At 44.4% G+C, this 26,831-nt stretch overlaps 1 protein-coding gene across 1 annotated transcript in view; it reads right to left on the bottom strand.

The window, feature by feature from the left end:
- Window positions 1-19,375, bottom strand: part of PLB1 (phospholipase B1) — a 135,567-nt gene extending 116,192 nt beyond the window's left edge. Inside the window, exons 1-4 of the mRNA XM_011370761.2 lie at window positions 19,191-19,375; window positions 18,680-18,886; window positions 4,318-4,379; window positions 2,857-2,923 (exon numbers count right to left, since the gene is read on the bottom strand). Coding sequence (XP_011369063.1) covers window positions 2,857-2,923; window positions 4,318-4,379; window positions 18,680-18,734 — 184 coding nt within the window. The 5' untranslated portion in view covers window positions 18,735-18,886; window positions 19,191-19,375. The remainder of the gene's footprint in view (window positions 1-2,856; window positions 2,924-4,317; window positions 4,380-18,679; window positions 18,887-19,190) is intronic.
- Between the last annotated feature and the right edge of the window lie 7,456 nt (window positions 19,376-26,831).

Genomic DNA, 26,831 nt, shown 5'->3' with positions numbered 1-26,831 from the left:
GTATCTGCTAAGAAGGCTCAACTTTGCACTCCCCAAGCAACGGACCTAGGGTACAATCTACAGAAAGAAAAAAGGACTCTGTCCTCTAGTCGGATCGAGGCTATTGTGAGGATACCTCAGCCACGCACCAAGCGACAGGTTCAGGAGTTCCTGGGAGCAGTAGGTTACTGCAGGCTTTGGATTCCGGGGTTCGCAGAAATAACTAAGCCCCTGTACACCAGTACCGGAGGGAAAGGAGAGGACCTAGCCTGGGGAAAGGAAGAAAGGAAGGCATTTGAAGCCCCGAAGGCAGCCCTAACCACGGCCCCTGCATTAGCCCTGCCTAACCTGGAAAAGCCATTCCAGCTCTTTGTTACCGAGGTGCGGGGAATCGCGAAAGGGGTCCTGACACAGACCCTAGGACCCTGGAAGCGACCAGTTGCATACCTCTCCAAAAGATTGGACCATGTGGCAGCAGGATGGCCCAACTGTCTGAGGGCGATCACTGCCACTGCAATCCTCACTAAGGAAGCCCTAAAATTGACACTAGGGCAGACTCTCCAGATCATCGCCCCACACGCAGTTGAGTCAGTGCTTCGCAGTCCACCGGACCGGTGGATTTCCAATGCTTGAAGCACCCAGTATCAGGTCCTGCTTCTCAACTCACCTCACATACAGTTCCCGAAAACTGCCGCACTCAACCCAGCTACCCTACTGCCTGACGATGACCCTCGCCAACCCCTGCATGACTGCCTTGAAGTCCTAGAGAACGTCACCTGCACCAGACTGGACCTGACAGACAGCCCTTGGCCAAATCCGGACACTACTCTATTTACGGATGGAAGTAGCTTCGTCTCAGAAGGAGTCAGGTATGCCGGGGCTGCAGTGGTTACCACTGAAACTGTCATCTGGGCACCAGCCCTAAGCCATGGAACTTCATCTCTGCGGGCTGAACTAGTAGCAGTGACTCAAGCTCTGCGGTGGGGTGAAAACAAGACTGTTAACATCTACACGAACAGCAGGTATGCCTTTGCCACGGCACATGTACATGGGGCGTTATATAAGGAAAGGGGGCTACTGATTTTGGGAGGAAAAGAAATTAAGAATAAGGAAGAAATACTAGCCCTTCTAGAGGCAATTTGGCTGCCAAAGAAAGTTGCAATCATTCATTGCCCAGGGCACCAGAACTCGGGCTCAGAGGTAGCACAAGGCAACTCCTTCGCTGATCAGACAGGAAAGGAGGCTGCCCCAAAACCAGTGGGGCCAATTGACATTCTGCAGGCCCTACCGCCCAGGGTGCTAACGGACACCCCTACCTACACTTCAGGGGAAGTTGAACTATGCAACAAGCTGGGAGGCAAAGAAGAATCTACTGGGTGGGTTAGGCTCCCGGACGGCCGCATTGTAGTATCTGAGGCCTTGAGCTGAGACCTCATAACCCAGGTTCACCAGAGCACTCACTTGGGAGGGACCAAGTTGATTGAACTGTTGAAAAGAGACTATTACATTCCGGGGCTGCAACGAATGGCCAAGCAGGTATCAGCCCGGTGCCACATCTGCGCACAAGTGAATCCAGAGCCTTCCAAGGAAATACAACAAGGGACGAGGCTTCGTGGACAGGCACCGGGGGAACATTGGGAGTTGGATTTCACTGAGGTCAGCCCAGGTACCTTCGGATTCAAGTACTTGCTTGTGTTCATTGACACTTTCTCAGGATGGACTGAAGCCTTCTCCACTAAGCAGGAGACCGCTCAGGTAGTAGCAAAGAAATTAGTCTCAGAAATAGTGCCTCGATTTGGCCTGTCCATAACGTTGGGGTCTGACAATGGCCCAGCGTTCATTGCCCAGACCAGCCAATCTCTAGCAAAGGTGTTAGGGATCAATTGGAAATTGCATTGCATTTATAGGCTGCAGAGTTCAGGGCAAGTAGAAAGAATGAATAGAACCTTGAAAGAAACCCTAACTAAGTTCAAGCTGGAAACTGGCGAAAACTGGGTGAGTCTCCTCTCCTTTGCCCTGTTAAGGGCACGGTGCACACCCTATTGTAAGGGCATCACGCCTTATGAAATAATGTTTGGAAGGCCCCCACCTCTCCTCCCCAAGTTAGGGGAAGAAAAGCTAACAGAAGTTCATAATTTTTCACTGCTTAAGTCCTTGCAGGCCCTCTATCTCGCACGGCAGGAGACCCGCCAATTGGTCTCCACCACCAGAACAACTGCTCAGCATCAGTCCAGCCACACAGCCATGCTCCAGGCGATTGGATCTGGGTGAAAAAGGTACAGCCTGCTTCTGTTGAGCTCCACTGGGACGGACCTTTCCCTGTCATCCTCACAACACCCACCGCGGTCAAGATGGCTGGGCACCCGTCATTGGATTTACCATACCAGTCTGGACCATCTTAATTCTCTTCCTCCTAAAGTAAGGGGGTCTTTGTATGGCTTTTAGGTGAAACCTGACAGAATAGGAGAGGATTAGACCTACTGTTAACTACTTATGTCAAAAAGGGTGTAGGCAGGAATCAATGATTTGAATTCCCCTAAAAAAACAGTGGGGAATGTTAAGGGTGTGGTTCTGGGCAAAGATATGCTAACAGCCAACTTCTGCTTCTGTAATCTGTTTGCTTGTTTGATGTTAAACCAGGGTGTGGCTCTAGGCTGTATAAACTGCCTCTTTTGGGAGCTCGGGGCTGATCTCCTGGAACCCTGTGTGGTAGAGGGTCAGTCGCCGGCAGGCTAATAAAGGCTCATAATTCATCTCAATTGGCTCCGTGGATCTTAGAATTGATCGCACCACAACAGAAGTAGGGCTGGAGCCCCTACTGGCCACACCGGAGAGAGGATTCCAACCTTCCTGGGTATGGCTTGGGGGGTCACATACCTGACTTAGAAGACGCGTTGGATCCTGATGTCTCCAGGTTGCACAGGAAAGGAAAACCTTCCAGGATCTGCAACTGAAACCAAATATGGGAAACATCAACTGCCTCCTATGGATATATTGCAGGTCCCGAAAGTTTGGTGTAAGTGCTCTAGCTAGGCTCAAAGTCCAGGCGCCAAACTGTCCCTAGTCATGTTCTTCTAAACCGAGGTCACCTAGTAAAAGAGGCCATGCGTCTTTTCACAATGTTTTAGCAGGTGGCAGGTAAGAATGCCTCTGAACAGTGGGATAGAAAAGGAGGGAGGATGAGAAAGGAGAAGAAAAATCAATTCTTGGGGTGATGACAAAGTTCTGGAGACAGACAGTAATGATGCTTGCACAACAATGTGAATGTCCTTAATGCCACTAACATGTACATTCAGAAATGAGTAAAATAGTACATTTTAAATTATGCACATTAAGGAGAGACCCAGTATACTTAGACTAAGAGGTTTTTTAAAAAGTCCATCTATGCTATTCCATTAGTTTGTATTATCTACTTTCTCTCTTTTAATTTGATTATTTACACAAAAGACATTATGTGTATATGTGGCTGGAAACTGGGTAAACTTGAAACTGGAGATTCTTGTGTCTCCATCAAATTGGCATGTCCTAAGCCTAGAGGCAGAGGAGGGACTGGGTGACCAGTGCTTGGGTTCTCAAGACCCTCGGGCCTTCTCAGATGCTACAGGAGTCCAAAGCTGATCCTGCTTCTGTGAGCGACATGGAAGGCTTTGGGGAAGGAGATCATGTTTCCTTTCCAGAATTGAGAGAAGAAGAGGAAATAAGCAGGTGTTCGAATGATGTCATTTTGTTCAATGATGTTTCATTATAACATTGATGAGATGCTGTAGGAACTTAATTCTTGTTTATATCAATTAGTCTATAGTAAAACTGGTTTTATTACAGGTCACCACAGAACCTATTGATGAGGTTAACTGAGGACTTATTATACTCCAACAGGGGACAACACACAGTAAATGAGTTCCTTGACCACATCTCACTATCACAGGAAAATATAAGTTAATTTCTCCTGGGTTACTGCTTACGGTAAGAGATAAGGCATTTATTCTCAACTCTTATCTTATGGATATTCTGGGAAGTCCTTATCCAGATGCCTTTAGATAGCTCACAGCATCTGCTTCAAGGTTCATAGAGATAACAAGCCCATTTATAATTTTTTCTAGACACTTCTGGGAACCACCCACTTAGTCTGCAGGAATGATGAGCCCCAAATTCCAGGAGACACACTTGGGCCATCTCTGCTCTGCCAGGCAGCCAGGCTCTCCTGGGGGAAGAATCTCATCCAGCCCATTCCCTCAAGGCCTCAGGAAGGGTCCTACCAACTTGCATGAAAACCTGGATTTGTTCCCTGGAAGGGACCATCTCACCCTCCAACACCTCTTAGGAGGACAAAGCCCTTACCTCAGTCCATAGCTGATTTTCCAATGTGTTCTCTTCAGGAGAGGTATTGGCCTGGGTAGTCCCTGGAAGAAAGCAAAAATAGGTCAGTTAGCTGGAATTCAAAAATTAATGAGAACTCAAATTTGCACCTTTCGTGGCCTTGCTGCCAGCCTACACCTACATGCTCACCTTAGTAACACCTCTTGTGTTAGGAGAGTCTTAATTCCATTCCTCCAACAATCACCTCCATTGTTTGGAACACTGTGCTTCCATGAATGCAGCCCATTAAGGCAGAATCCCCAGGTTGGAAAGCAAAAGTGTTACCTGGGAGGGGTCAGCAATAACCCCACACCATGCACAGGCTCACCATCACAGATTCCTTTACCGGTTGGTTCCCTAGCAAACGGCAGAACTCTAGGGGATGGTAATGTTAATGGCTGCTGTTGTTTGGGGAGCCAGGGCAAAGCAGGGAAGGCAGAGGACATTCTAGGATAGTCTGAAGGGTGATGTGAGCTTAGGAGAAGGGCTAATCATGGGGCTTCCATAGCCATGTCTGCACATAGCGGCTGGACGGGCTGTCTTGAAGGGTCTTGCTGAAAGTAGCTGAAGCAGGAGAAAAGGCAGGTAGGGAGACTGTAGAAACACTGTCCTCACCCCAGCTTACTTTGGGTCAGTTTTTTCAATCACTTTTTTAAAACTTTTTAAAAACATAACTTACATGCAATAAAAAGACTCGTTTTAAGTGTACAAGTTGGTGAATTTTCCCATAAAACCTTTAACCTTTTAAATATGCAAATAATAGTATAGTACAATGAACAGCACTCTCAATAAAGGAACAACAACAAAAAAAGTCACCCACGGTGCCTCTATCCCTACAACCAAAAGTGATTCCCTTTGTTGACACTTTCGTGTCCACCATCAGGTAAACTTTTCATTCAGTTGTTATTAATGTGTATGTGATTTTGTATCCTGCAAGCTCCCTTTAATGTTGTATCATGAGCATTTTTCATGTCATTTCATAATCTTGATGCTTATTTATTTAAACAGCTTCGTGATACATTTATGGTACTGATGCGTAATCAGAGATCCAGGTCCCTTGCTTCCTTTGACTTCTCCCCGCCCAGTTCTCTGCCCAGGCGCACTCTCCTTGTTAAGGGCATACCATGTGAGAACCCCCAAACAACATTAGGCAAAGCCAAAGAGAGGCTTGACGTGGGGGAGAGGGCTCGATGTATTTTCCACCCCTGCCTTTATCTGCAGCTTTACTTTTTTACCCTAAAAAGAATTCTCTGGTGTTTCAGGAGGAGCAAGAGTATGTTTCCAGTTCATCCCCACTGGGAAATCTGGCACTGATTTCCACACTGGAGCTTGTAACAGGAAAGATAGCTATAACCTGCCCCCAGATCTCAGTGACCCTTTTGAGATTCCCAGAAGAAAGCTTTCTGGGCAGAATGAGCTATGTGATGGGAAGGCGCAGAGGTGTGGACAAATACAGAGCCCTGGAAAGGCTGGAGCACGGGGTTTGTAACTGGGGGGCAGGGGAGATGAGGGGAGAGCAGGCAAGGCTGCACAGACAGCAGCTGGGCTGTGGAGCTGCCAGTGCCAGCTCCATGAGCAGCAGGAAGCCATGAGCAGTTTTTGAAGAGGCGAGTGTGGAGGTGTGTTTTAAGCTGGTCATCCATCACTCTGAGAGTAGTGTGTTAGATGAATTAGAAGGGCAGAGATTTGAGACTATTTTGGTAATATTCTTTTTAAGCCAGGATAAAAACGTATATGGTAGCCAACACATATAGGCAACTTCTATGTGCCAGGCACTGTTCTAAGCACTTACATGACATAATTTCTTGAATCTTAACAACTCTATGAGATAAATATTATTATCTCCATTTTATGGATAAGGGCCCAGCAAGGTTAAATGACATTTTTAAGATGACACAGCAAATGGTGATGGCAGGATTTGAAAACAGGTGTTTTGGCTCCACGGGCTGCGCTTATAAGCAATAAGCTAAGTCACAGCCTAAGATCTAGACCAGGGATCAGCAAACTCTTTCTGTAAAGGGCCAGAGAGTCAATGTGTTTTGCAGACCGTACGGTTTCTTGCACAACTTCTCGGCTCTGCTGCTGTAGTGAAAGCAGCAGTAGACGATGTGCAAACAAATTAACGTTATCCGTGGAGACTAAAATTTGAATTTCACATAGTTTTTACATGTCAAGAAACAATCTTTTTATATTCCTCAACTATTTAAAAATGTAAAACCTTTTGTGGATATCGCCAAATTGATTTTAACGTTTTTATGGTGAGGCCCAGAAGGAGGAAAGATCAGAGGCAGAGGACTGGCTCTACCAAACTTCGAGACTTCCTGTGAAGCTACAGCCATCGAGACAGCGTGGTATCGGCAGAGGAACAGACAACTAGATCCACGCAACAGAAGGGAGAGCCCAGAAGACCCACATAAAGAGAGCAAAGTGACCTTTGATAAAAGAACAAAGGCCATACAATGGAGAAAAGATGGTCCATTCGGCAAACAGTGCTGGAACAACTAAGCATCCAAATAAATAAATTTAAAATGAAATCTTCGCTCACAGGTCATACAAAACCAGGATTTGGCCCACGGGCTATTGTTTGCCAACCAGTGTTCAATCACGACTGCATTAGAAAAATGGTCATCGAAGTGAAATGAGAAGATGGCATCTCCTCCTGGCAATAGCCCTTGGCCCCAGGGATCCCACATGGGAGCCTGGGGTCCGCCTCTAGATTATAAGGCTGGTTACAGCCCCTCTCTGGGCTTTGCTAGGATCTTCGGACAGAGGAATACAGTGGCTGGAAGCCAACTCTACTCGGGTCTTTGAGAAATGTCCCATTCAGCATCTCTTATCCTCTAGGCTCCAAGTCTGAGGAATAAAAAATTGCCCCTCAAAGAAAGCCTTTAGTCTCCTGATATATATAGTTTTCTTTAAAAAAAAAAAAAATTACGACAGCAAATATACTCAGAACTCTAAAAAATGTTAAATCGAATAATATAAGAAAATCTAGCCCGGTGCTGGCACAAAATAAATTTTGAAATATGTTAATTTTGATGAACAGTGCTGCTGTTTTATCATTAAAACAATCCAGGGAGATAGATGTCATTATCAGTATAATTTTATGGCAGCAAAAATTAAAATTGTTCTTTAGAGGGGTGGGACTGAGTTGAGAACTCCTATCTACCAACTTAGTTCTAAAAGGTTTTAAAGGCGCTCAAAATTGGCTGTTTTTGAGGATAATCAGTGGCTCCCTACATCTTTTCCTACGACTGTTATGGAATCTTCTAGGCCTTATTTTTTTCCTCCGTGGACATTCTGTTATGCATTTATACACACACATACACACACACACACACACACACACACACACATACACACGCACGCGCACATACACAGAGACACCCCATCTGTTGAGAGTTGTAAAGGCAGCAAGAATTTGAGGGGCCAAGAGCCAGAGAGATAGGAAATGAAGAGAGGAAGCCCAATATTTGATGCTATCTTTACCCCGGAAGCATTTGCCAAATCATATAACACAAATCAGCAGGTAAGAGGCTAATGTACTGTTCAGAGCTCCATGGAGGTAGGGAAAATACTGGGGTTCAACACCCATCAAAAAGGAGGAGCCATTTGATCCCGTCTGATCTCGGAAGCTAAGCAGGGTTGGGCCTGGTTAGTACTTGGATGGGAGACCACCTAGGAAGACCAGGTGCTGTAGGCATAAAAAATAAAAAATAAAGGATTGTAAGCTGACGAGATCTTTGCAATCTGTGAGGTTGACCAAGGGTTGCCTTGTCTAAAAAAAAATTTTTTTTTTAATTAAAAAAAAAGAAAAAATTGAGGAGCCATGGTAAATATACCAGGCTTTCAGCTGGGACTTCAGAGAACTAGACACTAGGAGTAGAGATAAACTTGAAGTAGACCAGCCTCTAAAAAGACTAAAGCCCAGCTTTGAATCGATCTGATTCCTGATTAGTCCCTACCTGACCACCTGCCAAAATAAAGCCTCTAGGGAAGAAGATAGCACCATCCAGAACATGAACTTATCTAAGTTTTCATACACGATGCCTGTCTTTCAATTTAAAAACTACCAGGAGACAACATAAAATAAACAGAAACCAAGAGAGAGAGGGAAAAAACTAGACGGTAATAAGTGAAAAGTGGTGGACTAATGTGGGAATAAATGTGTAATATTCACAGCTTTGTTAGCCTGATGTTTTGTACCCAGTTTGGAATAGAAGTGAACTAATCAGATACTTAATGGAGCAAACCAGGAAAGAGGAAGGGTTAAGACATGCTCTTCACATATTCCTGGCTGATTGGACATCTATTTTTGTGCTAGGAAGACCTGCAAGAGCCCCATGTAAAATTAAAGTGAAGAAAAACCGAAGAATTGGCAGTAGCTTTGTGTTTATTTTTTAACCTACACACACATCAATAGACAGAGCCTTATAAACTTTAGGTGTTTGAGGATAACCTCTCTCCAAATCGTTGGCCGGTCACTAAACCATGCAGACCCAGGTGTGACTCCTTAGATTAAGAAAATAAACACAAGAAATAAAAAATCTGAGCAAAGGCTTTAGTAGCTGCTCACCATGAGAAGGACAGATTCCAGAGTTTAAGTCCAGGCAAATTACTAAAAAAGAAACCAACAATCCTCATAAAAATAAAACAGAATCCAAAATTGCTAAATTTTAACAAGTATATCCAGTTTTCAACCAAAAGTTACTAGACATGCCATGAAACTGAAAAGTGAGTTCTCGTATTCAAGGAAAAAACAGTGAATGAAACTGGTTCTGAGTGGGCTCAGATGTTGGATTTTGCAGGCAAAGTCTTCAAAGCAGCTAATATATTTACATATATACACATATTCAAATAATAAAAGAAACAATGTTCAAAGAACTACAGAAAAACAAAGACTAAAGGCTTACAAGAAGAGATATAAATATTTTCTTTTATATATATTTGTAATATATTTATAATAAGTATAAATATATAAGAAAATTCCAGAGTTGAAAAGTACGATAACTGAAAAATGAGATGGGCTCAGCAACAAACTTGAGGTGGCAGAAAAAAGAACTTGTAAACTTAAAGAAAGACCAATAGAAAGTACATTTTTAAAAATACAAGGGAAAAATGAAAAATATACAGAACCTCAGAGATCTGTGAATACTGTCAAACGCGGGAGCATGCAGGTACTAAGTCCCAGAAGAAGTAGAGAGAGAAAGAGGCAGAAAAAAGATTTGAAGAGATAATGGCTGAAAATTTCCCACATTTGATGAAAAATATTGAGCCACAGATAAAAGAAGCTGGGGGAAAAACAAAAAAAAAAAACAAAAACAAAAAAAAACCTTGGGTAGGAAAAACACAAAGAGAATTTTGCCAAAACACATCAACTGTAATAATCAATGTGTCTAGGAGTAGTTCTAAAGCCAAGGAGAAAAAAAAATCTCAAAAACAGAAGAAAACCAACTTTTCACACACATGAGACCAACATTATGATTAATGACCAACTTATCAGAAACCATGGAGGTCAGAAGTCAGTGGAAGGACACATTCATAATATTAAGAGAAAAATGATCCCAGAGGGAAGCATGGTAATGTAAGAAGGAACAAAGACCTGAGTAAGTATGTAAGTAAAGCCAAAATAATATTGACTGTATAAAACAGAAGCCTGAAAACTATGGTCCATAGGTCAACTTGGCCCATAGCCTATTTTTATATGGCTCTCTAGATAAGAATGGCTTTTACATATTTAAAGGGTTATGAAAAAAAAAGAACAATATGTGATTGAGACCATATATGATCCACAAAACCAAAAAATTTACCACTTGGCTCTTTACCAAAAAAGTTTGCCAGTTTCAATATAAACAATAAAAATAATGTAGTGTGGAATTTAAAACATACGTAGTATATTGCTGAATGGGATTTGGATGGAATAAATGGAGTTACACAGTTAAAACGTTTTTGCTTTATCTGGAAAGTGATAAGACTACTCATTTATATTAGACTTTTATAAGTCAAGGATGCATGTTGTAATCTTAAATGTCAAAATAATAAAAAATGTGTCATTAGCAAGCTAATGTTGGACAGGGTAGAGTGGTGGAAATGAAATAAGTAAATAAATGAAGGAGAAAAGGTCATAGAACAGGTAGGACACATTGAAACATAAATAGTCAGATATTAGATTGAAACACACTTAGGAAAACCAAAAAAGAGAAGATGGGTTAGGGGTGGGTATATGAGAATTTCCTTCCATATGTAAAGGGATGGATGCCCAGGGGGCTGGCTTTGTTCCATGTGACCCCCAAACCAGGACTGGGCCAGTGGTAGGTTTGGTATACCTGCCTTGTGGAGTTGCTATAAAGATTAAATACATGTAAACCAAAGTACAGTGTCTGACCTGCGGTAAATGTACAGTAATTGGTAGTTATGATTATTATAATTTTGATATCAGAGAGATACTTAGCATAGACATTTTTCAGGTCCTTCCAGCCTCCATATTCTGGGATTTCATCGTATAACTATAGTTCATGTTTTTATCTTGATGATCTGGAGTGTCACAAAGAGGCTACACTTGGAACCTAAATGTTAAGTGTCCAGACTTGAAGACCGAAGTCCCTACTGAATCCTAGAGTGATCTGGACCCTCACTCCAGTTCTCTGCTTCCTATCAGGTAAATGGGAAGAAAATTTCTTGCCTATTCTCACAGCACCCTGAGGCATCGTGGAAGAAGTTGTCAAAGCACGTGTGACATGACCGAACCCCAATCACGGAATCCCAAGGGAACTTTTCACTTTGGAAGGTTGTTTTAGCCTCAAGCTCATTGACCTATGAAAGGCTTAGAGCTTCCTGGTAAACTCCCACCTCATTAAAGTCAGTATGGGAAGAAAATATACTTTTCTACCCTGATGGGAATGAAAGAGAAAGACATTTGTGCACACTCTGAGAAACAGGGTTGGCTGAGATCAGTCATCCATGTTGGACACAGCTAATACCAGAGAGGGCCTGGAACTGACAAAGGGCCATTGGGGTGTCAGGCCTTGTCTAGGTGAAGTCTCACACAATTCTTCCTAGGGAAGTACCTTCTGAAGCAATGGTTCTCAACTTAGCTTCCCCAACACAGAGATGCAGGTTTGACTGGTGTGGGGTGACCCCTGGGTGTGCTGAGCACCAGCAGTTTTTAAAAGCCCTTTGAGGGATGTTCGTGTACTTCTGAGTCTGAGAGCCTCCGCTCCTCAAAGAAACCCAAAGTGTCAGTCCAGCGGGTGGCCAGGGGTGATTGCAAAAGCAAAATTAAAACAGCTCATGCTCTCACAGTTTATAGATTTCCTTTATGTTTTTCTATTCATACTGTGTCTGGAGTACAATTGTCGACCCCTGTCCCTGCCTTTAGGAAAGACAGCTGTTCTGTGACCTTGATCAAGCATTACTCTCCCTGGACCTTGGCTTCCTCATCTATAAAGTGGGGGTAAGATGGACTTCCCTGCCTTCTTCACGGGGTGGTTGTGAGAATCACAGAAGAGGAAAGGGCTGTGTGAAGAAGAGAGGGCTGTACACATGTGAGGGGGGACTTGTCTCCTCGGATGAAAGGAAGCTGCTTGCCCTGGCCAGTGGGCGGGACTGTCAACGCGTGTGGAATTAAGACCACTCTTGAGTGTACATTAAATTCTTGGGCTCTTTGAAAAGTGCATAACGTCCTCACAGCAACCCTAAAAAGTAAGTAGAGGCAGGATTTATGACTCTGTTGGCATTTTTATAAGAGGCTTGGTGACTTCCGGCAGCTCACACAGACCAAGGGCAGAGGCCGGCCTCCCTCCAGCACTGGCATCCACTAAGCAGTGAGCTGAGTGGAAGGGGAGGGTCTAAACCAGCCAGTGTTTGTCCCCTGTAATGTTTTGGACTGTAAGCAGGTCTGCAGCACCTCATTCTCATTCACGCCCAGGGCCTGTGGAATGCTGCTGGTGACCTGTGAACAGGCCCAGCACGTGACTACCTGGGGGCACGGAGTCAGAAACCGTGAGTCACGCCCGGCTGCTGCGCCAACGCTAGAATATCCAGTGCTCTGAGAAGCTCAGGATGTTAGTGTCCTTCCATCAATGTGGTGCTTGAGAGTCAGTAGAAGGTGACGCTGAGGGACAGAGAAACTTTCTGGGGTAGCTAGACTGACCTCTGAACGTTTGTCTGAGAATTCTGGAATGGTCAAGGTGAGCAGATCTTTGAGATCATCTTGTTCGATACCTCTGGGAACTAAGAACCAGGGAGTAGCAAACTTGACAAAGACGTCTCACAAGTTACTAAAAGGGCCGTGTGTGTAGCTCGATTCTCCTTAACTTACTCCGGTATGCTTTCCTTGGGACCAAAGTCTTTTTAAGAGAAGTTTATAAAAAGCTTATTATTAGGTGTGTCATTCTATAACCCGAGTTTCTAGCATAGGGAAATTTATTCTGTTGCCATGTCTACCGGACCAATATTTTCAGTTGCCTTTACCCATCAGTCAATCCAGATTTATAGTCAGGATGCCAAAAATGACATAGGATTAACACTGTCCTGGCCTTGGGGTAGATACTATCTCTAGTCTGATAAGGTTACAAAAAACTTTAGAGATGGTGTGGCAAGTCCCAAACCACCACTCTCTAAATACTCCGTGTCCTGTGCTGAGTCCTGTGCTGACGGCCACAGGGAGACGCCACCACCCATTACAGATTCCACTCCAGGTAGAGACCAGTGCTCCCTCCTGTCTTCATCTCCTGATGCCCTCCCAATATCCCACATCTACATGCTGTACCCCTAGAGCGTGAAGGGGGCTGTAGGGAGCAGTCTCAACAGGAGAGAACACATTCGAAGTCGACCTGAGGTTTTGCCATGACTCACCGTATGACCTCAGACAAAGAAAGCTTTGTCTTTAGATTGCTTTTGTCCTCAACTTCCTCATGGGGAGAATTGAGGCAGAGCCAGAGTCAGGAACAACCCAAAGAGGGTCCTGTGGTGAAAGTGAACAAGCAGCGCCTTGGTGGTGGCAGGCCGGAGCCCTGCCTCCTTCTACACTAATGTCCCCCACGGTCACTCCAGCTCCAGCTTTGCCTCGGCCACCACGGGCCAGAACTTTAAAGGGGACCAGGGACTCTCAAAGCTGGAGAGGGTAGGAGCAATGATGACTGAGCTCCAACAGGAGGGGAATGTCATGGAACAGTGTAGGGGCCGTATGGTGTCCCCCATCAGGAAGGTCTCTTTCCAGAGACAACTGGTAGTTTCTGGACTGAAGAAGGGAGCATTGCCTGAGGACCACTATTTCTCACTGAGATGCAAGAATGCAAGAGGAAATGCTTGCCTAGGGTGAAGAAAAGCACCTGGCCTTCCCACAGCCCAGCAAGCTCCCTATTGGGCCGCTATATTGGAGCCACATACACAACTGGTCAGTGTGTTGCCTCTTCCAACTCTTGACCTTTTGTATCTAAAGGTAGGGGACTCATCTTGCCCAAAATACCACTTGTGTTAGGCTACTACCCTGCTGAAGAAATCTTTAATAGCTCTCCACTTCTCGCTCTAGCAAATTCAAATTCTCAGCTTGCTGCATGACCTTGGACCAGTCGCTTAACCTCTGTTGGGTTCAGTTTTTGTAAATGTAAAATAAAAGATTTGGATTAAATCGTTTCAGAAGTCTCTTTAAGCCAAATGGACACTATGATGATCTCTATTGTTCTTTTTGTCTTGGGATTTCAAAATTCTACTTTATTTAACGCTTCACGTGCCCCAACACCCACCCTGTACTCCAGCACAGGCCCGCTCCCTGCTCCTCATACCCATCACGTTGAGCCCCCACTTTGTCTTTAGCTATGCTGCTCCCCGCAATTGCATGTCCTCCTTGTTCCTGTGTTTATCTTAATCCTGCTCCATCGAGTTTTACCTCTCACATGAAACTTCTCCAGCCCACATTCATCACTCAGTTCTCTGAATCCTGTTGCTTGTATTACAGCTACTCACATCTATTTTCGTACTTAATTCTTCTCCAGTGATTTTATGCAAATCAGTTCTCTCTCCCCAGACGGTTCTTTACATTGGGTTTATTATCTACCAGCCAGGTTCTGCCTAACTCCAGTTCTTAGAAGGATGCTCAGTTAATTGACAGTAGCAAAAACACAACTTGATGAAAATAATGACTGACAATAAAACCCTAAAAATCCACAAGGTACAGATGACATTCCAGGAACGCAAGATTCCCGAGCCCGCAGAGAAAATCCCATACCTGTGCTTGTTGCCCAGAGCAGGAATTTGGAGGCAAGTGTGTGAACTGCAGTGGGGGTGGGGATGCCATCAAATATATGACTCGAGCAAGTCCCCTCCCTTCTCTCATCAATAACTGGAAGGACTTGGGCCACCAGAAGTTCTCCAAGGTTTCTACTCTCATTTGAAAAGATATTTCTAGAAGGCTGGGCTGGCAACCTGCAGGAAAGGATCCTTGTAAAATGAATGTTGACTAGTTTTACTTGTTCTAATAACGAGAGATATTCTTTTCCTCACACGATGACTTTGCCCAGTTCCCACTTTTGGCTTTGCATAGGCATATTGCCAAGGCAACAAATTTTCGTTCACAAGCATGATGTTCCCTTGGAGAACTTTGACCCATTCTAGGGAAGAAAAAAAAATCAGGCGAAAGTTGTATTTTACTAGATACAGTGATTTCTTGCCAACTTGCTTTAGCCAATTACAGTTTTGAAATAATGATGTTTTAGTTTTATAAACCCAAACTTTCAGAGCAAGAATTTGTTCTCAAATGTGTTGTTGAGCCATTTTAAAGCTTATATAAAAGCCCAGTTGTGAGTCTGTCTTTTCTTGGGCTCAGTTGTAATGCATGGTGGTGGTAAAAGGCCTTGCTCTAGACTCAGACACAGGACTGAATTCTGGCTCATGTACTTATTAGCTAGATCACCTTGGATTAGTTATTTGAGTCTCAGTTTTCTCTCCTGTAAAATGGGGATAATAGTCCACCCCCTTTAAAGGGACGCTGTTGTATATGTATCATGCTTAGTATGGGGCTGGGCTGTTCTAGAGAACTTTACACCATGAGTATATTTTTTCACATAGTTTTGACTTTTGAACCATGTTAATGTTTTATATACTCAAAAAAAAAAAAAAGTAAAAATCAATAAGAATGGCAGAACCCTATAACCGAATCCAAACGGAGACAAACTTAACTATATGTCAAACAAACAACCACACAAAGAGAACAAAAGAAAAAAAACTAATCCAAGTGATTTTGAACAAAGAATTTCAGTTATACACCCTGTGTGGGATATATTCTGAGGACAAGAGAATGACCAAGAAATCTGAACTTCATTTGTTGGTGATGGTGTTACTGTTGTAGTAACTCCAATATTATGGTATGTACGTCATGGGATTCAGCAAGTGGATACAATTACTGATGCTTTTGTAACCCTGGTTCGCACGGTGGGAGGACAGTACAAATCTGAAATGGGAAAAGGAGATAAAAGTCTAATTCTAACTAAGATTAGAGGTAGCTGTGTAATTGTTTTAAAAAAGGAAACTGTTTCTTAGCTCTGTCCACTGAGAGGGAGCAGCAATGAACACGCCTCAAACCCAGATCTTTGTTTCTAAATCAAATTCCCTACCAGTTGGAACCATGAAGAAATGGCCAAACTCCATGGCCAAGATAGGAAAAATATAAGATTAGCCTGAATAACTTATTCCATAATGTTAAAAAGTGCTTAAAAATCGATGAGGACACAGGACTCAGCTTGAAAGGGCTCTCGCTGGCCAAATATGTAATGACTCGAGCACCAAAAGTAATGACTGAACTTGATCACACACTGATTAATCAAAGAATCCATAAGTCCATTTTATGTTTAAAAGATAAAACATAAAAGGAGTGAGAAAAAGTAAAGACTCTCTTTTTATGAAGGAATGTCAACTAATATTAGAAGGAATGACAGGCATTTTTTAATCACCATTTTACGCTCATCATGGTAATAATAGATTCAGACAAGAATCACCAGTCAGATGGTATCACAGCATCTCCCTACAACTTACAAATCACATAGGGGAAGGTGCCTTTACGAGGGAGAAATCTGGCAGACATCGCCTTCACCAAATTATCAGATTTAACATGACTACTTAGCGTATTTAACATCAGGTGGATTCCCTAATGTGTCTCACCTGGATGTAACATTATGTTGCATTTCTGGCCAAAGAGTTTAATCTGATTCTAGCAATAAAGAAACAGTTTAGACAAATCCAAATTGGAGTGCACACGTCAAAAGCCAGTCTAAATTTTTTAATGACACACAAAAAGAAACAAACCAACAAAAAAAAGGTTAAAGAATTGTTCTAGATTAAAAGAGTTTTTTTTAGAGGCAGGACAATTACATACAACATATGGTCTTTGGTAAATCTATTAGGCAAAGACTGAAAATATAAACAGAATAATAAGAAGACAACTAAATTAATTCACCGCATTAGAAAATTAAAGGAGTAAATCATACAATCATCTTAATAAGTGCAGAAAAAGTATTAGATAAAATTTAATGTCCGCTCATGATTTAAAAAAAAAAAAAGAAAAACCGCTTAGCAAATGAGAAACTTTCTTAGTTTCATAAGGAGTTATCTACAGAAAAGCTGGTAGCAAACACCATACTTTCTGACAAAACATTTAAAAAAAATTTTTTTTTAACTTGGAAATAAGAATACCTCCGACCATCACCTCTGTGAAAAACTGTCGTGGAGACACCAGCCAGCCCAGTAAGGCAAAAGCAAGAAAAGGTACACAGACTGAAAAGAAACCACACTGTCATTATTGGCAGGATTATGTATATAGAAAATCCAAAAGAATATACAGATAACATTAAAGTTTATAAGAGTTGGAGTGGGTTCAAAATCAATATACAAAAATCTATTTTCTTTCTGTATAACTTGGGCCATGATCGCAGCTTCTCTACTTTTGTTCGTTTCCACTCAGGATCAACCGGTGAAAGCTGGATACATTCCCCAAATGAATCACTTCGTTTCTAGTTAGCAACCTCCAGCTTCCCCATGGCAACAGCCTCCAACCAGAGGACCCCTGAAGCCTTCCCCTTTTTACTCTCAAGCTTTCTCACTCCCCTGCCTGCCTTGGAGTCTCTGCCCAACACAAGTGATATTGGCTGACCCCCCTTGCCACAGCAACCTCTGAATAGACGCCATTTGTTCTCATGTGGGTGGTCTTCATTTTTTTTTTTTCCCCGAAATTAAGTATTTTGCTCATCTAAAGTCTCCATAAAGAGAGTGGAAAACCAAACTTCAGAGTAGATGTATCTGCCCTACGTATAACCCACAAAGAGTGAGTGCACAGCATGTATGAAAAACTCCTCCTAAAAACCCATGGAATGATGGGAAACACACTTGAACAGGCACTTCACGACAGAGGAAATCAAATGGTCAACAAGCGTTAAAATAAAAGCTCCTCAGCCTCAGTAGCAATCAGGAAAATGCAATCACTCGGTGCAGTAAGCAGAGTAGGCATTATTATCCCCTCACCCCAATCCTCCCATCTAGACACGCACACCCCTAGATTCAGAGTGGGCAACCGACTTGTCCAAGGTACACAGCAGGACTGGTGCCTGGACTGCAGCCAGGCCTCTGTTCTCTATCTCCTTTTGTCCCTCTAGGGGCTCCAGGGCAAATGCTTTCTCGCTCTGGGCCCAGGACTTTCATTTGGGAGAGAAGCTAAAAAAATCTTTAAGATTCTTCCCAGTGTAAAGAATTCTGTCTTTCTAACAAAGGGAGGAGGGAAGAGCCAGAGGTCAGGTGGACGGGGGCAGAGAGGGATGACTGTAGAGGCACAAGCTCACTGTAATTATTATTGTCAGGAGAAACCCAAAGCCCTGGCTGGCAGCCCACTCTTTTCCATCAAGGTGAATGGCACTAAAGAAAGTGAGCAATCTTTTAGAATTTATTATCCCGAAATCTGTCTTCTTCTGTTCTTTCAGCAAAAACAAAACCAAGCCCATAAAAAGTAATAATCAAAATATGCTTCTTATTAGTAATATTTCCACGTGAAGGATGAGAAAAATCAAGGTCCAGGGAGGTAGCTCTTGCCTAAGGCTCCACACAGCACAGAGAACAGAATCCAGGTCTTTGTGACTCCCTACACCCATGGCTTTTTCTCCCACCATGGAGCTGCTGCTCGTCCTTCTCACTTATCCCAAGACTTCTCACCCCATGGCCTTGGGCACTTAACCTCAGCATTCCAGCCCGCTTGGGTCTGAACTATACATTCTGTGCTCGTGAAGAGTACACATTCCGCTCGCAAGCTCCGTGCCTCAGCAACATGGGACACCAGCAGGGCTGACCCTTTGGGCAGACTTACCTTGCCCCAGAAGTGGCAGCAGCCCCAGGAGGAAAACGTGTGTCCACAGCCCCATGCCAGAATCCTCCAAGTATTGCGGGCCTCAGATGAACCGTTTCCACAAATGGACCAGTTGTCACTCTTCCTCCTTTTATGCTCCTTTATTGTCTGATAATGTGCCTGTCATAAATTTTACTGTGTTCACCTTTGAAAGAGGGCAGTGGCTGGCTGTAAATAATAAATATTAACATTAAGGCAGATGTCTCGAGGTAGATGGGTCAAAGATGGGTAGCATGTTCTAGATGAAGGCATCAAAAGACCAAGCCCACTCAACTCCCTTCACATGGCCTCCCCGGAATGTGGGTGCCCAGAAATTGCCCGTGTCAGGGACTGGTCTGCTGGGGAGGGGCATGGGGCTGGAATCCCAGGTCGGCCAAAGCTGTGAGAACTTGGGCACATCCCTCATCGTGGCTTCAGCTTCTTGGCTGTAAGCCATGGTCATAAATAAAAGCCATGAAAGGAGTGACAGTACTTTGTAACAACTAACCCATGGAGCCGCTGCCAAACGCGAGGTCTCTTAGTATGAAATGTGTTCCCACGGTGTCTCAGGAGCACCACCGGGAACCCTGGTCTCCGTGATGCAGAGGTATGTTTATGTCCCCACCCCACATCCAAAGCACGGGTGACTGGAAGTGTTGGACCAAAGTGCACACCACACACCTATTGTCTGCATGTTTAATTGAGAGATACGAACCAGGGGTGAGCCATGCAACTCATGTGACATGAATCAGCAGATTCCTTTGGGCAAACTCTGATGGAATGCTGGGCTGGGTCTGAACTGGGCAGGCAGAGCTGGCATTTAAAGCCTGGGTGACAAAATACCTTTGAGGGCAAAATTTAAAAATTTTCCCACAAATATCAGGAACAACTGCCTTCGGTTAATATGAACAAATATATTTAAATCATCCTTGCATTGGCCCACCCTTATGGCAGCGAGGCCGAGAGCCTGACTTCTGAGATCCAGCGAGAAGCCTGGAACTGGCTTCTATGACCCAACCTCAGATCCTGATCTGCTGACGTGTTTCTCATATGTTTAAAATCACAGTTATAGCTTGGTTATCTTGACTGTAAAGTGATGACAACATGGGTGGCCCTTTTTTCCTGGCTCCCTGGTATCAGGATGTTGTCTTCCTTTCTTATCTGCTCAGAAAAATTTGGCTTGTGGGTGACCAATGATTTAGCTATGACAAAGGCTCGGCTTCAGGGCAGCATGGAGGTCTCAGGTCACACTGGTGGTGTGTGGGTACTGATACAACTAACCCGGCAGGCCATCGGCTGGTCCCAGAGGCTGAAGAATGGCACGCACAGAGAAGGAAGAAGAAAATACCCCCCAGGCGAGGTCTGCCATTTGAGCATGGATGCTCCTGAGTCTCTGACACTTGGTATCTTCATTAAACTTCCCACAAGCTCAACAAGAGACCCAAAGCTTCTGTCCTGCCACTAAGGATGTCAGGAGTCCACCCATCTCTATGCCACCAGCAGCTTCGAGGAGGATCCCCAAACCTACTTGCACTGAATGAGTGTTCATAGGTCCCCACTCATGCTTAGACCAGTGGGAGGTGGGTGGGAAGCATGATGGGAAATGGGCATAAATAGTCTGGCTCTACAAGCCATGCATTCGCTTCTATATCTTACTGCTTCCCTGCGTGACCACTCTAGCCCATCTGGGCTGGCACACATGCCAACCTAACCCCTTTTTACATTTAGAAAAATTGAGAAAGGACTTAAAAACATGTTTAACCTTTGCGAGGCATTTTGGTGTGGGAATATATTACCTCTTAGATATAAGAAAGCTTCGAGTCCTGTCAAAGCATCAAGGAATTCTCATCAACTGAGGCAGTGGGGGAATAACACTCCTTGGGCATCTGATCAGGCAGGTGGTGGGCTCTTTACGTGTGTTAGCTTAACGGGTACCTATTATCTATGTGATCTATTAGCAGCTGTGAAAAACATAGGGAAAACCTCATCAAAAGCCAGAGACAAGTTCTATCACTTGTTTACCAATTTTTGTTCTCTGATTTTTGCTGCTAGAATATCCTAAGAGGACATGTCTTAGAGGAGAAAAGATTCTCCGTTTCAGTTTTTAGCCACAAGCAGCAGAAAGGCGCAGGCCCATGAATTTAAATCTTTTAAGAATGGCAGTCCGTGCTTTGCTCAGAAGGCACCTTGGTGACTGAAAAAGCTTAGAGTTTGCTGTTGTCCAAGAATCCACAAGGGTGTGTTAGACCAAGAATGTGGAGAGCTGACCTTAGAAGAGTATTTAACTGGGGTTTACAACCCATTCTTATCCCATGATTTTAATTTGGTGAATGATCCGCTCATTTTAAAAAATAAAATAGAATATAAAATATCTGAGGGCATTGCAATTGGTAAGGGCAAGTAATGTTTTGGGAAACTTCATTTCAGCTATATGGGGTGACGTAAAATGTATTTCTTAATAAGGATCACAGTAAAAAAAAAAAAAAAAATTTCAAAACCACTATCTCAGAGAGTAGATCCAGATCTATAAAGAAATCCCTAGATTTTGAGAAAAAGAAAACAGGTTTGTTTTTTCCCTCGGGTTATAAGATGCAGCTAACAACAAATTCCCTTGTACTAGGAGCTAAAAACAATGCCCGTGGTTGGCTGTGGGCCTGGGGAAGAAAGTACAAATCAAACTTATAATGGTTGTGAGCAGAGAGTAAGTGAAATGTTTCTCTTCTTTCAACAAGAAAAGCCTAGTCCCTGGCTCCTGGGTGAGCTCTGCCAAAGTGGTGGAAGTATGTGCCAGTAGCCTGTCACCTAGGACTAGTATCCATTGGTGCCTATTTGATGGAAGATGCAGAGCTGAGAGAGGAAGGGTCCACACCAGAAATGTGGGACCACAGTACTGTCCACCTCAGAATAATGTGCACAGATGCTGGAAATGACATGAGATTGTCTGCCCCAAGCTTTGGGTTTCCTAAGTACCTACTGGCCCTCACTATAACGGCTCTGTATCATTCACTCCTTCTGCATGAAACATAGCCCAATGTTCCTAGTGAGCTTCCTGAGGGAGAGGCTGGGCCTTTCTCTTCCTGTTACCTTGTCAGCCCCCAAAACCCTTCCCCTCCCAAAAGCATCTAGCTCAGTGTCCTGCACATACAAAGCCCTCAATAAATCTTCATTTACTGAGTATTCTCTGGGGGCAGAGACAATGGGTTTAACGAAGCCTGTGTTCTCTAAGATCCTTCCCACAGAAGTAAAAGGAGGCATGGATTAGGAATCTCCAAACCCAGACATTATTCTGATGCTAGAGTTCCCATACATACACAACACAAGACCTGCACGTTCACACACACGTATAAAACATTGTCCGATGAAAGTAACTGAGCTGATTTAGTTTCCCTTGGGCAGAGGCTTTGTTTATATCAGTATACTAAAGAGGAGTTCAAGGAGTGAAAAAAAGACGAAATGAAGGGGCCAGTGATGTATGTCTATAAAAAAAAAAATTCAAATATCACAGAAAAAAAGAAGAGAAAAGAACAGCGTAAATTGCCGTAGAACATGCATTCGTGAGACCTGGCCTTCTTGCCCGCGCTGTCTCCCCAGCAGCTAGCACACCGCCTGTCATAGTGGGCATTCATTAAACGTTGGATGGCGAATCAATAAATCTATGAAAGGCAGAATAAAAGGAAAGAAACCAAGACCACTATAAAAAGTTCAGCTTAACGAAACAGAACAGAAAAGACAAAGGGAATACGAATCATGTTTTAGGATACAAAACTAAGGAAAAAGAGAGAGGCATGGCGCCACAATACCATGAAGCACAGTCGGAAAGTAACACTGGAGCTCACAGTTCACGGCTCTTCCCCTGGAAGGGAAGACCACCACCACCATTATCCGTCCACACAGTGGTCCTCAGTCCTGGCTGCATATGGGAATCGCCTGGGAAGCTTTGAAGGAAAATACCTGTGCCTAGGCTTCGCCCTCAGACGTTTTGAATTAATTGGTCAAGGGTTGGGGATTTGAACATTGGTCCTGTTTAAAGTTTACTGATGGCTTCTTCTGACGTGCAGATAGGGCTGAGGGTCCTTGCTCCAGGCCTGTCCAGTGCCTGAAACTGAGGGATGTAGGCAGCTCCATCTCTGCTACTGAGGGACAGACCCCTCCTTAGCAGACACCAACGTAGAGCCCAGGGCCAGCTCTCCATTCCGGGAAAGGGACGTCCCATGGAGACAAGCCAGCCAGTGTGACCAGCAGGCACTGGCATACAGAAGCAGCTCTCCCCCGGATCTTCCAGAGCTGAGATCCCACATGGCAGGGCCCACGGGGTGCTCTGGGGACAGAAGTGGTGTGAGAGTATTCTGCCCACCAGGGGGATCCAGAGGGAACTTCTGCTATGTGGCTAATCTTTCCCTTGCTCAATTCCTTTTGCATCCTGTCTGTGATAGCTGCGATCTGTTCTTCAAATCCAAAGGGAATAATCAAAGTCTCCCAGTCTTTCCTGGGAATATCACATGCTTCAGACCGTGCCGGAAGGGCCCTGGCTCCCACAGCCCCATTCATCATGTGCTGAGCCCACATGCCTCCCCAGGCTGTGTTCAGAGCAGACCACGTGGCCCAGGAGGCTTCTCCTGGACTAGGGGTTCAGGGAAGGAAGAAAGCCTTCTACCACCAGCTGGGGGCCATCCCTCCATCCACATTGCTGCTCCAGGATGGGGTCCTGGGCCTTTGGCTGTGGGCCAGGGGATTGCTGTGGCATGGCTTCACCAGCTGGGCTGTCAGCCCCTCTCCACCCACACACACTGCACGTGGTGATGTTAGCTTTAGCAATGATGATGATGCACAAATGCGTTTGCTTTGCCAGCTCCCTGGGCAAGCCTACTATTTACCTTTGACGGCACCACCCATGATGGGGCCGTGAGAGTGAGCAGGGAGAGGGTGAGGGCTGGCCTTTTGTTATGGGGCCCTGATGCAGATGGGCTTGCTGGACCAAGTGAGCAGATCTGATCTGAGCTCCAGCCATCAGGATAGCCAGGCTGGATCGGGCACAGCGCTGAGGAGCTTTGTCACCTCAGGTTCTGTTTCCCAGGGAGTGCCTGTGTGCCTCTGCCTCTGGACACTGCTGGCTGAGGTGAGTCAGCCTATCATTCCAGAATGTTCTCACCTTGTGGGTTCAGGAAGGGCCATGTTCATAGCTGCAGGGTTAGCACCCAGAAGAGAAAAGGAATCTTTGAATTCTATACTGTCTCCATTCTAATCCACGCACATTTTCTCTTACTACATTTCTGAAAACAGACTCTTACAATCCACAGAAATGCTTAGAAACTTGCCCCAGATCACACAGAGAGCAGGTAGTGAACACGAATTTTTAATACTGGGTTTTCTGTTCCAAAGGTCAGTCCTCTTAACACAAGGCACAGCAACTTTTGTTCGTTTCAGTTTGTTCCTTAATTGACCTCAAAGGCCTCCGAGAGGCACGTAGGACCAGGAACAGCAGAGACGTGGGCCTTAATTGCAGGCGGTCCAGAGAGTGGCCAGCATCTTGGTGTGGTCTCTGCAGGAGCCCACATGACTTCTTTTTCCCATTCACTTTCTTCTTTGCTTGTGAGACAAATTTCCAACTTTTCCTCTCTGTTGATGTTGAGATCCATGTCTTAACAAGAGTGAGGCTCTGAGTTTCTGAGTTTTACCATCTCTTACTGGATTTCTGTACCAATCCCTGCAGGCTGGCTGCTCAAATCCTCACCCACCCAAGGGCGACCTTTTAAAATACCTTCTACTCGCTGGTCTCTACCCGCTTTGATGTGGTTTCTGCTCCTACCAATCTACCAGACATGCTCTAAGGTCAACAGTTTGTTCAGTCCAATGGACAGTGAGATCCTCAGACCTCATCTTACTTGGCAGCTCAGCAGCATTTGACAGCTGACCTCTACTCCTAGTCTCAGAGCCCTGTGTCCTTGGCCTCCATGCTTGTAGTTCCCTGGTTTCTTCTCTGGCTGTTCCTTCTCAGCCTCTTTTGCCAGCTTCCCCTCTGCCTCAGGACTTTGGCCTGGACCTTCCTCTGTCTGTCTCTCAAGGGGATCTCACCTCCAACCCCCCATGGCTTCATTTAAAATCGATGTAGCAGTGATTCCTACATTTCAATTTCCAGCCACTTCTCTCTTCTAAACTTCAAACCCCATAAACTCTTTCATTGATTCAACTTCTCCACTTTGATGTTTCACAGGCACCTCACACTTGAGGAGTTAAGCAATAGAAGTAGGATCTCCCCCCACTTATTTGTACCCCTACCGGAAATGGCGATAGTGGTTGTAGACCCACCCAGGAATTATCCTTGAAAACTCCGTCCCCTCGGCCCCAATAGATCATCGATTTCTGAGTCCCATAAATTCTATATGCTAAACCACCTCATGAAACCACTTATCATCCCTCATTGTCAACGCCCCTACCTGGGCCCAGGCCGCCATCTTGCCTTCCCTGAATGGCGGCAATAGCGGCTCACATGTCTACTCCTGCTTTTTCCAATCAATATTTTTTTTCACGTGGCAGCCTAAATGAGCCTTTCAAAGTGCAAATCCAGTGTCGCACCTTTGTATAAAATCTTTCAACAGTTTCCCTTTGACAGCTTCCCTTTGCCCGTGGACAAAGTCCGACCATCTTAGTATGATTTATAAGGCTTTGTATGTCCTCTTCTTCTCCAGTCTCAAGCTCCATTCTCCCCTTCTTCTCCGAGCCCAGGCTCACTGGGTTCCTTTCACTTCCTTGAACATGTCATCCTTTTTGCTACCTCAGAGCCTTAACACATGCTATTCCCGCTGCCTGGAACTCCCAAGCCACTCCAATCCCCTTCTTATCTCTTGGCCTCACTAACTCTCCCTCTGGGCTTAGTTTAACTATTCCATAATTATGAAATGCTTTTTCTAGCCCAGTCAATGTAAGGCCCTGTCTCATGCTCCCTTGGGCTTCTGTGCTTCTACTCCAGTACTCAGCTCACTTGTAACTGTTTGTTCAAAGTCTATTCTGTCTGACCATGAACTCCAGGAGGGCAAGGACCAAATGATTTGCTGCTGTGTCCGTAGCACTTAGTAGAGGACCTGACATCAGCAGATGCTTACCGATTGCTGCATGGATAAAAATACCCAGCCTCGCCCCAGCCACTCCTCTAGGGCCCTCAGTGAATAGAGTTAAGTCCTCTCTCACAGCACATTAACTACTTCTGCAGCCCTCTCTTCAGCTCCATCATATCACTTACTTCATTATGTCAGGAATCAAAAAATTGTTCAACTGCAGCTGTCTCCTTTGCTGTAAAGGGTATGGCCCATGCTTTAATCATATGTGTAACTGCGTGCACAGTCCCTAACACAGTGGCTTTGCACACAGTGGGAAACTGTCCCAAGAATTGTACTCTTGGCACCAAGAACAACATATTGTTGCACAAAGGAAGGGGAGCCCTGCTTGGCCTCTGCCTGGCCCAGATATCTTCCTATACTCCTCTCTCTAGAGTTAAGAAATCTCTTTAAATAGTCTTCTAAAAAAAACAAAAACAAAAACAAAAAACAAAAAACCCCCCAGGAAAACCTGAAAGTTTCCTAGTCTTGTAAGTTACAGATATTGAACCAATTAAGGATTGCCAAATGTACTTGAAGGTCAATTCGAGTCTCCTCGTTTCTAAAAATCCCCCTATAGAATGCTTGCCAATCACAGACTGTCAGTATTTCTTTTTGCTTGTATAAAACTTACTCCCCTTTGAGACACCTCTGAACCCCGGCTGAAATGAAAGCAACTGCAGATGGTGCCCTTGTGGCTGCGTTTATAAATAAACAGTCTTGTCTAATTTTGTCCCAGGTTTTGTTTGATTTTTTACTGCAATCTTGGTGCTGTGACTCAGTCCGACCTGCTTATCGCTGCAGACCTTGGATCCTGTCCAGGTGTGATGCCCACCAGGACCCCTTGAGCCTCACTGCCCATGAAACATCATTCACATCGACAAGTAAGTTTGCACGAGACCTCAACTCTGCTCTCTGCATTGAGTTCCTTGGCTGTTTGATTCACTTGTCAAATCCTAGGTATTGATATTTGGTTAATGTTCCCCTTTGGGGCTGTGTCCTTGGTGATTTACTTCTGCCTTTCCCTTCATTTTGTCCCCTGT

Source organism: Pteropus vampyrus, unplaced genomic scaffold (genome assembly GCF_000151845.1).
Source record: "Pteropus vampyrus isolate Shadow unplaced genomic scaffold, Pvam_2.0 Scaffold173, whole genome shotgun sequence".
In the NCBI taxonomy this organism is placed as follows: domain Eukaryota; kingdom Metazoa; phylum Chordata; class Mammalia; order Chiroptera; family Pteropodidae; genus Pteropus; species Pteropus vampyrus.
This window is presented reverse-complemented; position numbering and strand designations above follow the sequence as displayed.